This window comes from Monodon monoceros, unplaced genomic scaffold (assembly GCF_005190385.1).
Source record: "Monodon monoceros isolate NGI ecotype Baffin Bay Population unplaced genomic scaffold, NGI_Narwhal_1 Super_Scaffold_10, whole genome shotgun sequence".
NCBI classification, from domain to species: domain Eukaryota; kingdom Metazoa; phylum Chordata; class Mammalia; order Artiodactyla; family Monodontidae; genus Monodon; species Monodon monoceros.
This window is the reverse complement of record NW_021703766.1, coordinates 4,085,544-4,098,192: the sequence shown is the minus strand read 5'-3', so window position 1 is coordinate 4,098,192 and position 12,649 is coordinate 4,085,544. Positions and strand designations below refer to the sequence as shown.

The following is a 12,649-nucleotide window of genomic DNA, read 5'->3' as shown; positions in this document are numbered from 1 at the left end:
TTATTTATTTATTTTTTTTTTTTTTTGCGGTACGCGGGCCTCTCACTGCTGTGGCCTCTCCCGTTGCGGAGCACAGGCTCCGGACGCGCAGGCTCAGCGGCCATGGCTCACGGGCCCAGCCGCTCCGCGGCATGTGGGATCTTCCCGGACCGGGGCACGAACCCGCGTCGCCTGCATCGGCAGGCGGACTCTCAACCACTGCGCCACCAGGGAAGCCCAAATTCATGCTCTTTTGGTGCTTTTCCAGTTACCCCAGAAAGACCAGCACCTTTCTCCACCTTGTCCACCCTTTTGGTAAAGTCCAGGCCCATTACTGCTGTTCCTACTATTTTCCCACTATTCCTCTCTGGAACCAAGGTAACGGCCGCCCCCTCAAGGCTTCCTCCTCACAGGGAGCCTGGAGGTGCTTCCTGTGCTGTGTGTCGGGAAAGCAGTGTGTGAGACGGAAAGCTGGCAAGAGAGCCGCTCACCTGCCCTTCGCAGCAGTCTGACTACCTGTCCACCCCTTTTATTCGTGTATAAACTGGGGCACTCAGGCTGCAGAGAGACAATCCTACGTTGAACTCCTGGAACATCTCCTTGCTGAGGCTACGTGAGACGTGGGCCCAACACAAATTTTTACTCAGAAAGACTCGGACAAAGAAAAGTGAGATGAAAACCCAGCTAAGGAAGCAAGGCTCGGCTGGCAGCCTCCTCCTTGAGGGTGGTGGCCACTTTCCTGTCGCACACACCCCGCTCCCCTTCCTTTGAAAAGTTGTTTTCATAGGGGAAATGCTATCCAAATCATTCTGTTTACCTCGGGCTTTCCTCTTTTTTATTACAACAGGCTGTGACGCTTGAGAGGATAAAAAGTGTCAGCATTTTGACTCTGGGAAGACTGTCTCCTTTGCTAATCTGTGCATTAAATAAAGTGGAGGGGAGGCATTTGGAAGGTGAAATAGGTCTTCTTTCAGAGCTGTTAAGCTGGGAAAATTTTCAGCTGGTGGATTGAGTTGCTAGAAATTCTTTCGAGGTGGTATTGAGTGGAATTATTTTAAAATTCTTCGGTGTGTTTTTAGCATTTCTTTTCTCTCTGGTCTTCTGGCAGTGATACTGAATAATCTCGCTTGCAGTGTTTGTTCCTCCTGTCCTGCTGCATAACCTCACGGAGAGTGGGAAGGCGAGCTCTTAGATGCGGTGTGTTTTCCACTTTCAGGTCTGTGGTTTACCAGCAGAGTTCAAAAGAATCTGCCACCCTGCAGCCATTCTTCACGCTGCAGCTGGATATCCAGTCGGACAAGATACGCACCGTCCAGGATGCGTTGGAAAGCCTGGTGGCAAGAGAGTCTGTCCAGGGTTATACCACCAAAACCAAACAAGAGGTACGTTCACAGTTGGTCTTGGACCTTTATCCAGGGGCCCTCTGGGGTGGGCGAAAGAGCACAGACTCTGGAATGAGGAGAAGTGGGTTTCAGCTCTGCCTCTCAAATCGGTTGCTTACCTTTTTTTTTGGACTGAAAGCTTCCACATTCTGAGAATGAAATGGTTGAAATAGATGATCCTCCCAACTTCCCTTGGCTCTAAGTCATGAAACGCAGGTGGCGATCTTTGGGGCTATTTATTTGGAGCGGCGTTTCATCTGCCGGCCATCCAGTCATGGCACTGTAGAGTGAATACCACGTCTGACAAAGGCCGGCAGCTCATTCACATTCCTGACACCATAGAGCACAGTTTCATGAGATAGTTAGGATATAAAAGATGTTCTAATCTGGTTTGCATTTGATTGCAGATCTTCAAGGACGTTGAAAAACAGAAAGTAATTGCTCTGGTGCCTGTTACTCTTTGATTTGATCTGAGAAAAAGATAAAGTCTTGAGTCTTTCAGCGTTCAGGAGTCGAGAGGAAGCATGTCAGCTCCGTCGAGAGAGGCGATAATTCTCTGCTCTCTGAGGGCTTGTTAGCTGCTGGCCGTCCAGATGCGCCAGTTAGGCCCGACTTCTCGTCCGCAGTAGAGCGTGCCTTCTCCGTTTTGTATTCTAGGTCGTGGCTGTGCATTCATAGAGGTGTGTTGGGGAGATGAATGTAGACTGGCTAGGGCGGTGCCTTTCTGAACACTTCAGAGTGTTCCTGTGAGGCCTGATTTCAGTAGCCGTGTGTGATGGCTACAGGGTGAGCCAGCACGGCCCAGCGTAGGAAACCTGCCAGCACCTCGTGGGGCCAAGGGCCCTGCCCTTGCCTCGCAGCTCGGGCTCCATCCACGTGAAGAGGAGCAGAGGCGGGGTGTGGAGAGCTTCCGTCCGTCTGCTGTGGGTTGGTCAAGCCAACCTCTCGGGGCATCTGCAGAAGTTAGGCCTAGTTCTCCCCCATGTTTTCTAATTGCTTCTCTTGGACAATTTTGTTCGAAAAGTAAAAGTGGTAGGAGCCGGAAGAGAATCCCGGCAGTTTTTCCTTAGAGAAACGGTGGAACTTAACGGGAGAGAGAGAGAGAGAGTGGGTACTTGTTCTCGGGAGGCCGGGTCACGTACTGGCTGTGGGACTGTCCACCTGCTCGTCTGGGGCAGCCATGACTCCAGAGGTGGACTCGCCATCCTGGCCCCTCCCCACTGGAGCCACTGATCCTGCTGGGGAGGGGGGCACCCTTTCCATGCGCTCCCAGGGGATATGTCTGTTTTCCTCGTTTGCCCCTGCTGCAGTTGAACTGCTGTTTGGGCAGAGGTGGGTGGGGCGTGATGACTGAGGCAGCGGTGGCTGTGGTTGTTGGCCCGGGGTCAGAGGAGGGTGAGGGAAAGGTGATGGATTCTAGGTGGCAGGTTTGCAGGAAGGAGTCGCGGAAGAAGTGGCATCTCGGTGGAGCCTTGAAGACGGCAGAGAAGGCTGCTGGCCGTTCTCGCTCCATGGCTGTGGAAGCAGGTATCTGAGGAACGAGCTTGTACAGCGTGTCAGTGAAGAGCAAGTAACACATTTTCTGGAATGTGATTTTTAAATTTACTTTTCAAAGTACCTACTTGAATTTTATTAGGTTTTTAGGTCAAAAGTTGTTTTTCTGTGGGAACACAGGAAGATTGTGGGAAAATATGATTATACAAAATACTCGCTAAATAAAAAGGTCTGGGTTTGTTGGGTGTTAGAAAGTGTGGCTCAGTTTCTCTGGAAACCCAGAACACTCAGTTGAGGATTTGAGATTAGCCCCTTAACGAACAGAATCGTGCGTCACTAGCACTGAGAAACCATCCCAGAGGTACTTTAGTCTGACTATCATTTTGCAAGTGAGGAAGCTGGAGTCTTACATCGTCATCGCTGGTTTTGACTGTGGAACTGGAATCATGCTTTTCTTCATTCACAATTCTTGTTGGATGTGAGACACTGGACTGCAGAGACTCAATGGGAATGTCGAGGTGATCGGGCCATTTCCATGCCTGGGACCTCAGTCTGGGTGGGAAGACAGGCCTGAAAGGGTCTTCAGCCCTAATACTAATAAACCAGGTGGCAGTGACCGCTAGGCTCGCTTCAGGTCCCTTCAGCCAGATACGCGTGTAGTCCTCTGAAAGCTTTCTGGGTGTTTATTATATGCCGCTGTCTTTCGGATTGTTACGTGGACAAGTATTTCTACCGAAAGTATTCTCCGTCTAAATACCGGAAGCATCAACACATTTGCAGATACAGAGAACAGTACGTAAAGGGGTTAAGTTTGCTTGTGAAGATGCATTTTAATAAAAAGCAGCGTTCAGTAGACCGTGAAAGTTCATAAGGGGCATTTTGAATTGATGAAAGCGGAACTGTTATAAAACCAATGGTTACACTAAATAGCTTTGGAGTTATCTAGAGCGTCTAATTCAAGAAACACATTGGCTTCAGCTTTATCAGTACTGTGAGAGTTATTAAAAAAATAAGTTAATACATATGTAATTCAAGGTATTACTAAGTTAGCTTCTAAATTTTTATGCCAATTTAATGCCCTAGGACAAAGGTTCTTAACTTGGCTCGGGGACCTTTGGGACCCCCTGCAGTTGTGTCTGTAGGGGTATATGCACTTTTCTAAGAGGAAGGTCAGTACCTCTCAAAAGATCCCATTCGATTCTCCAAAGACCCTGTGACTCAGGAAGCTTTGAGAAGCACTGCCCCGGAGCATTTGAGTCTTGGAGCGAGAGGTGGGGTGACGTCTGCCGCTCGGAGTAAGATGGCGTTTCCCGTGTGCTTTGTGTGTCTCAGGTTGAGATCAGCCGAAGGGTGACTCTGGAAAAGCTCCCTCCTGTCCTCGTGCTGCACCTGAAACGGTTTGTTTACGAGAAGACAGGTGGATGTCAGAAGCTTATCAAGAATATTGAATATCCTGTGGACTTGGAAATTAGTAAAGGTAACGACTGTAAGGCGAGAGCATCTATGATGACAGTCCTCTGGAATCAGCCAGCTTCTTGATGCCTCAGTATTTTCTGTGTCACGTCAGGATTCAGAAGCTCTCTTTTGTGACTTCTTTGTTTTAAATTTCTTGACTGTTAATAGACCTTTAGGTTAAAATTTCTCACTAAAATGGCCTTTTAAAAATAAAGGCAAAAATAAACCATATGAACGTATTACTAGGTGAGAAAAATACTGAATATAAAAAGTTTATGGGTCAGTGGTAGGAAATACTCTTCCTCATACTAGGCGTTAACAGCTGTGTGGAGCAGCCTGTCTAACTGGGCTTTTTAGCGGGTGGGGAGTGTTTCCCGCGGGCCCCGGGGCTTCCCCTGCCCTCCGGCGGCAGGGACCCCGGCCTTAGAGCTGCAGGCCCGGCCCCGGGTCTCTCCGCCAGGTCTCTGGGACTCGGCAGCTTGGGCACATCGTGGTGAAAGCACTTAGTTGTCTTGCTAAAAGTGAGCTTGAAGGAAAACTTTCCAGGAAAGCTTCAGAATTTGTGAGAAATGTTCTGTGCAACAGTGAAGTTCGATCAGGAGCGTAACGAGCTAGAGGCGATGCTCAAAAGTGTCCAGGGGCCTGGAGAGCAGAAAAGAGCGCATGGGCCGTCGTCCCTGGTCTCCTGGAGGAGCAAACTGCCGTCCTCCTCCCTGCCCACGCTGCCCGGCACTGGGACCTGCCGGGCAGTGGGCCTGGGGTCACCATCGCTTCACCTGCACCCAGGCACGTTGCAATTCCTTTCCCCTAAGATTCGGACTCTGGCTCTCAGCCCTGTTCTCACGAGTTGCCACCTTCGGCTGATAGGTTTGCCTCCTGTGCCAGTTCATGGTCCGTTTGAGGACCAGAAAGGGGAAGAAACGCCAGCCGAAAATCATCTTACTGTTGATTGGAGTTTTGTGGTCTGACTCACGTGTACAACATTTTAAACCTTAGGCTTTCCAGGGCTGCTTTGCTTTTGTTTTTTTTCTTTCCCATTTTCTAGAACATCTGCTTGTAAGGGGTTTCTAGCATGAGCTAGAGGCTCAGTATATGCCCCTGTCCTCTGATGGGTGGGTTCTGGTGACCTCCGTTACTACCCTGCAGCTGGTCTTCCTCGCTGCTCAGTTTTTATGCAAATGAGGGGATGGAGTTGTGTTTGGTCTCCCTGGTCCACTGGGTGGGTTAGTTGATTGGAGGCTGCTGTCTGCCCCGTTCTGGGAGCTCTGTGTGTCAGCGCTTTTATAGATTAAAGCTCTTGATATTTTGTTTTTCAGAACTGCTCTCTCCAGGGGTTAAAAATAAGAATTTTAAATGCCACAGAACCTATAGGCTATTTGCAGGTAAGTCAATTTGTACGACATTTTCCTGTGAAAGCAGCGATGAAAAGGTTTATACCCTGCCACAATTTTGTTGTCATGCCATTTAACGTAGAGAATAGATTATTGGTATCCCTGCGGACTTTGTAAGTCCGGAAATCATTTGAAAATGTGCGTTTTACCTAAAATTTGGTGTGTTTGGAATTTGACAGACTATTCTCTTGGCTCTAAAGCTCAGCCCAACGTGAGACGTCGTTTAACACGACTGTCTCTGTCTTGGGGCCAGAGGTGTGGGGTTGCCAGGCTGGGAACCCTCCCTGCCGCGGTCGTGGTGCCTGTAGGAGTGGGTGCTGAGGCGTGGCCCCAGCCAGGCTAGGGGAGCGCGGGCTCCTCAGCCGCCCACGACCTCCTGCCCCCCCACCCCCCAGGGCTCCCCGCGGAGCCCGTCCATGTTCTCCGCCTCCTGTCCTTCCCTCCTCCTTTCTCTTTTACAGCCCGCGTCTTTTGCGCCTTTGAGGCCTTATGTGTCTTTTGCAGAGTTGCTGGTCGCAGCAGTTGTGTTTGCGCCCCTGGCCGTTTGTCTTAGAGTTTTCCAGCTGCTCTCCCACCGCTCCTCTTGTGTTGCCTTTGCGGAGCCTGTCTGTAGTGACTGCTGTTCATTGGCCCTCACAAGTTCATTGAGCCTTTTCACTGGATACTTTTTATGTAGTATCTCAGTTAGTCCTTCCAGTGTCCTGGGAGGTATGTGGCACTATCCCCATTTTGTAAAAGGACAAACTGAAACTCGTGGAGGAACGTTGGCCGCTCTGTGCCCTTAAGTGGCAGAGCAGAGCTTCACACTCCTGCCCTCGGTCCACCCCTGAGCTCTTGGGATGTTGGATTGGGCCCTGGGCGTTGGGTGGGCCGGGTGCCAGGTTAGAAGGTGTTGGGCCCGGTTGGCCCTTTCTTCCCACCAGGACCTGCTCCCTCCGACTCGCTCTTCTCCCCGGAGGTGGCTGATCACGGCCTTACCCCAGCCTGCTGGGACCTGGTGGGCAACACACTCCGGGCGTGTAGCCACCCTCCCCCTGACCTGCCTTGGGCTGGCAGCTCGGAGGCCTCTCTGTGGTCTTCCTCTGAGACCAGAGGGCCCCCAGGGTCCAGCCTGGCTCCCTGGGGTTTGGCACTGAGGTCCCAGGGTGATGACGTGTTTCTCCGAGTCTCCCTGCAGCCTCCCTGGGGTCCCTGTCAGGGCAAGATGATGATCAAGGGCAGGGTTAGCAAGTGTTGTCTCCTGGTCAGGGGGCTCTGGTGTGAGTGCACCCCTACCCCTCCCTCCCGCCCCGGCCCGGGGCTTCTTCTGGAGTCGCTCTCGCCTGCACCCCTGAATCTGAGCCTTCTGATCTCAGAAATACGGTCACCGGGTTGGTTGCAGTTTTCTGTAAACTGTGAGTACAGAGGTGCTCTTAAAAATGGTTTTGATTGCGGGACAAAGAAAATCAGTTAATATGGTGCGTGAGCTTTTGGAAAACTCTCATTCTCAGCTCTGCTTCTGTGACGTGGGCTTGCCGGGCGTCTGTGACACATCACCATGTTAGGTACAGGTCTGCTGCTTGAGAAACCTGAATACGGGTAGAGCGCTTCTCTTCTAAATATTTTAAATGAAGTGTCGTAGAGGAAACGCAAATCAGTTAAACCCACAGGTCCTTTAAATCCTACTGACCTGGTCACTTTAAAAAACCAAAACCAAGTCTGGTAGGTCTTAGAGGTGAAAATCCAGGACAGACGCCCCACAGCTGGATTTGGGGTCAGAGGGACATGCTGGTGTCGGGGCTTCCCTTGCCCCGCGGCAGCCTCTCCATCTCTGTGACCTGCAGGACTCGATGCAGCCGTGAGCTGCTGCTGGTTCCATTGCTGGTTTCCCACTTGATGGCCCAACAGTCTTGCTGTCCCTCAGTGACCATCGCGTTCGTCCCCGGCGGGTCAGGGCCTCAGTGTTCTCTGAGCCCCAGCAGAATGGCCTCTGCGCAGAGCCCGGCTCTGGGTGGATTTGGATGTCCCTACGAGTGGGGGAGCGCGCTGACGTTCAGCCTATTTATTGCTGAAATTTCGTACCAGATTGTGCCCCTCTCTCCAAGTGACTGTCCTTCATGCCACTCACTGTGATGCACAGCTCACCCTGGCCACACTGCAGCCCCCCTCCCCGGAATGTCACTGGAGGCTGTTTCCCTCACACAGGGTCAGGTCTGCTGCTGGCTGGGCCACCTCCCAGCCCCTTCTCTGCATAGAAGGGGGAGGATGTGCCCTTCCACTGTCTTTAATACCTTTTCAGCATCTTCCGACAGTTATATTTGTTTTACACCTCTGACTAAGGCTTCCCGTTTGAATTACACAATTTTAATGAACAAGTACATGACAGGTAATTTTTTCTGTTAAAACATGGTAGTAGAAAAATTGGACATTTTTTTTAAAAGAAAAAAAGAGCAATGACTGGTGTCTGCAGGGTGACTCAACAACTGCCCACTCAGCCCAGCTAACTGCTCTGGCGACCCTCCTGGGGCGGTGCTGTCCTTGTCACGGGTGACAGTCCACAGAAAACCTCAGATTCTTGTTTTTTTTTTCATGTAATGTAAGCATGTTCTTACACCGCCAAATACTTTTAATCTGGTCTATGACAAAATTCACCTTATTGTAATGTAATGCACTCAGCGTTCCTTCTAGTGTGAATATAGGCTTTTCCATGTTTTCACTTTGTCCAACATTCAGATACTCTGTTGAGAACAGTCTAGAAGTGGAATTGGCTGGATCAGGGCCTGATGTTTGGGCCTCGGTGTGCGTTCCCAGAGGGCCATTGGCTGATGGCTCTGCAGGGAGCGTCTCTGTGTCCTGCTTCCCAGGGGACTGCCTCCTGTATCAAGTCTTAAGGCGGCTGACGAGCCTGCCTACAGGGCTGACAGATGGGACGACCCCATTAGTTGACATTTCTTTTATAGTTTGTGAGGTATTGAGCATTTTAAATATGTTATTAAGATGCAGGTGTATGACTTTGTATTGTAAATTGTTGAACTGTTTTGAGTTGAAACAGCATTGCTTTGTATAATCCCACTTCTCTGTCCCACCTGCCTTGGTGCCAGGCCTTTCGTGGGACAGGCAGGTCTGTGGCGGGGGCAGGCGGGCACCTTAGGCGCTGGTGTGCGGAGCCGCTCTCACGGGCGCCCGGGCCCTCTCTTGCAGTGGTCTACCACCACGGCAGCAGCGCCACGGGCGGCCACTACACCACGGACGTCTTCCAGATCGGTCTCAATGGCTGGCTGCGCATCGACGACCAGACGGTCAAGGTGATTAACCAGTACCAGGTGGTGAAGCCCGCTGCCGAGCGCACAGCCTACCTCCTGTATTACCGCCGCGTGGACCTGCTGTAGCCGCCGCTGTGTGTGCCCGACGCTGCTTGTAGAGCACCGGCTCTCACCGACTCCCCTCCTCTCTTTAGTGGCTCTTTAGAGAGAAACTCTTTCTTCCTGTTGCAAAAATGGGCTAGAATGAAAGGAGACGCCTGGGGTTTGTGCACAACGTAGTTTATGTTGACTTCTAACTTCCAAATCAAAATCATCTGGTTGAGACAGACCGTCGCTTGATTTAAGCAAATACACAAAAAACCACATTTCCGAAATAATGCCGATTCCTGAGTAAGAAGGGGAACTTGCATTTGATTCCCAGTCTAACTGCATAGTAGAATAAATCCTGCACCAGCAACAACACTTGTAAATTTGTGAAAATGAATTTTATCTTTCCTTAAAAAAATAAATTTTTTAATCCATCACACTTTCTTCCCTCACCCTTTAGTTTTTGATAAATGATAAAAATGAGCCAGTTATCAGAGAAGAAATAGTTCTTACTTTAAAAGATAAACAAACACATAAAATGAGTTGCTGGTTCCTAATAGGAAAAATACATTTTAATAATTGTGCGATGAGAAGCTGCTTACGTACACATTGCAGATCAAATATTTGGAGTTAAGATGTCAGTCACATAGATGGGTGATTGTAACTTTATTGCCATTAAAAGATTTCAAATTGCATTCATGCTTCTGTGTACACATAATGAAAAATGGGCAAAATGATGAAGATTGATAATTCCCTGCGTCTGCTGTCTAATTCTGCTGTCTGCTCTTCTACGATGCCGCGTCTCTAATTGTACACAGTTAGTGATAGCTAGGAGTATAAAGTTGTCGCCCATCAATAAAAATCACACAGTTGGTTTAAAGCTGCGTGTGTGGTGTTTCTTTGACGGCAAATGCCTTTTCCAGTAACCGGAGTTCAAGTGGGCAAGACTGGGCTGCTGGAATTAAAATAAGCCCTTGGGGAAGCCTGACGTGTTTGTGAAAGCTGACCCAAGCCCTCAGATGATTCTTGTTTACTATTTCCAAAGTTATTAACTCTAGTGATTTGGATAAATGAATTTTTTTAAATCTTCAAATAGCAGAAAAGAGGAGGTAAGCTCTCTCTCCATTGTTTTGTCCCCTGCATTGCTGAGTTCAAGGGGGGGACGGATGTGGGTCGTGGCTGAGCATCCTTGTCATTGCCTGCTACCGGGCATCCTACCTGCGCCTCAGATGCCACCTCCAGATGTGGAAAGGAAGCCTTTCGAGATGGAAGAGATGAAGAGAAGAGCCGTCATACATGTCAGGCCGCTCCCGGCAGCTCTTGTGCCCGTGGCACCCTGGTTCCGAAGGCCCTGTGCAGGCCGCTCGCGGCAGTGTGCTGGGGTCCCCGGAGTAGCGGGTTTATGTGCTCCAAGCCTCTCCCCCAAGCTGTTCCTCTTACCGTCCGCTGTTCCTAATTGTAGCCATGTGCCACTGCAGGTTTGGAGCTTAATTTTAAAATCACAGTACTGTATAGCATAGGGAACTATACTCAATATTGTGTAATAACCTAAAGGGAAAATTATCCGAAAAAGAATATATACACATATATAACTGAATCACTGTGCTGTACACCTGAAACACAACACTGTAAATCAACATACTTCAATAAATACATATTTGTATAAAAATTTAAAAAAACGTGCAGTTCTAACGTTGCCCCCTTGGCCCGCCTGCCCTCCTGTAACCCTACTCTGATTTGCTTAGCTACTTAGAAGTCATCATTAGCCTCTCATTAAAATAATGTACAATTCTTGTGGAACGTGTGGACTTCGAAAGCTAAATTAACTTTGGGGGATGCAACCCACACCAGCAGTAACCCAGCCACACGTGGAGTAAGGAGCCTGTTCTGAAGCCCGGCGTTGAGTTCTGCGTTGTGATCCGTGAGCCAGGTCAGGTCCGATCTGTACAAGTGGCTTATCTGTCCTGAGTATGCAGCCTCCGTAAGCGATGTCGGCTAAAGTGTCCCCGTGAGTCAGTGAACGCCCTGTCCAGAACAAGGCCTCTCTCAGGGATCTGTAACAAGAGCCCGGACATACAGTGCCGTCGTTGGTACACCAGCCTGCTTCCAAGTGTTAGAACACATCTTGTGCATTTAGATGAGGAAATTTTCCCTCAAATGTCGTTCGAGGGTCTCTACATAATCATTAAATTGCTAAGTTACATATTCTGTCAAGCCCAAACTATGTTGGAAACTGAGATACTAAGGCCTTCCTTTGGAAGGTCTTGTCTCTCTCAAAAGTGGTTAGAGATGAATTAAGTGCAGTGGGGCATCCAGTGTCTCGGGTGACCCTGTAACGTGTGGAGAGGTACTGCACGTTTTAAAATTTATTTTATTTTTGGCTGTGTTGGGTCTTCATTGCTGTATGTGGGCTTTCTCTAGTTGTGGTGAGCGGGGGTTACTCTTCGTTTCGGTGCGCGGGCTTCTCATTGCGGTGGCTTCTCTTGTTGCAGAGCACGGGCTCTAGGCGTGCGGGCTTCAGTAGTTGTGGCACAGGGCTCAGTCGTTGTGGCTCACGGGCTCTAGAGCACCGGCTCAGTAGTTGGTGGCGCACGAGCTTAGTTGCTCCGAGTTATGTGGGATCTTCCCAGGCCAGAGATCGAACCCGTGTCCCCTGCATTGGCAGGTGGATTCTTCACCACTACGCCACCAGGCAAGTCCTGCATTCACTCTTCAGGCTGCTGTCCCCTCTGGCACATCGGACTTTTAGATTCAGCTGTCTGGTAGCCCTCAGATGGCTCCTCTGTTACCCTGTACATGAGTGTGTTGTCTGAAAGAGCATGCATAATCCCACACCCCCTAACAGCTCCAATTGTATTTATGACAGATAATAGCTTCCCAATTTTCCTGTGCTTAAGTGGGATCAGCATGCCCAGCTGCAGACAAAGAGCAAAGCTCATAAAGGGGCCGAATATATAGCAAGGAGATGCTAGCCTGGAGTTCACTATTATCTGCATTTGGTCCCTGCAGTGATTGATTGGCCCTTGGATAGAAAACCCGATCATTCTAGCAAATCCAGTGCTTTCTAGGGTCCCAGGTGAATTGTGGGCCTATCCATGTTGTTCTTGACATTTTGAGCTAAATGTTTAGTGTTTCCTGCTGCAATTTTTAGTATTTTTATAATTCCAAGACTATTTCGTTGTCTTTAGGGTCATTTACACTAAGAACTTGGCCCCTTAACCTTGGTGCTGGGGATACAAATTTAGTGATTTTCCTTCATTAGCATTTGACATGTCTTTCTCAGTGGCTTTTAAACCACTGTGAATGCTAGGGTGCCGTCAGAAGTACATCACAGGGAGATTTTTCTTTACTGTGTGAAATATTGCTAACAAGACTTGGAAGTTGTCTTACACGAAGAATGTAATCAGGTTTATCTGGTTGGTGTATTGTTTGTCCCAAGCCAAGAAAGTGCACGTGCCTCTTTCAGAAGGAGAGAATGGAAAATGGGTTCCATTCAGAATGAAAAATGGCGGTCCTTCCATTGTCCTGTTTGTACAGCCATGTTCAGCTGCCCGGTGGCTCAGAGAAGCTGTTTCTTTAATTTTTCAGGTGGTCAGTCATGTAGTCACGGTCTAATGTG

General features: G+C 49.3%; 1 protein-coding gene across 1 annotated transcript in view; it reads left to right on the top strand.

Moving 5' to 3' along the window:
- The window catches only part of USP10 (ubiquitin specific peptidase 10), a 67,706-nt gene extending 57,796 nt beyond the window's left edge, over positions 1 to 9,910 (top strand). Inside the window, exons 11-14 of the mRNA XM_029238482.1 lie at positions 1,196 to 1,361; positions 4,188 to 4,332; positions 5,627 to 5,692; positions 8,882 to 9,910. Coding sequence (XP_029094315.1) covers positions 1,196 to 1,361; positions 4,188 to 4,332; positions 5,627 to 5,692; positions 8,882 to 9,069 — 565 coding nt within the window. The 3' untranslated portion in view covers positions 9,070 to 9,910. The remainder of the gene's footprint in view (positions 1 to 1,195; positions 1,362 to 4,187; positions 4,333 to 5,626; positions 5,693 to 8,881) is intronic.
- The last annotated feature ends 2,739 nt before the right edge of the window (positions 9,911 to 12,649 follow it).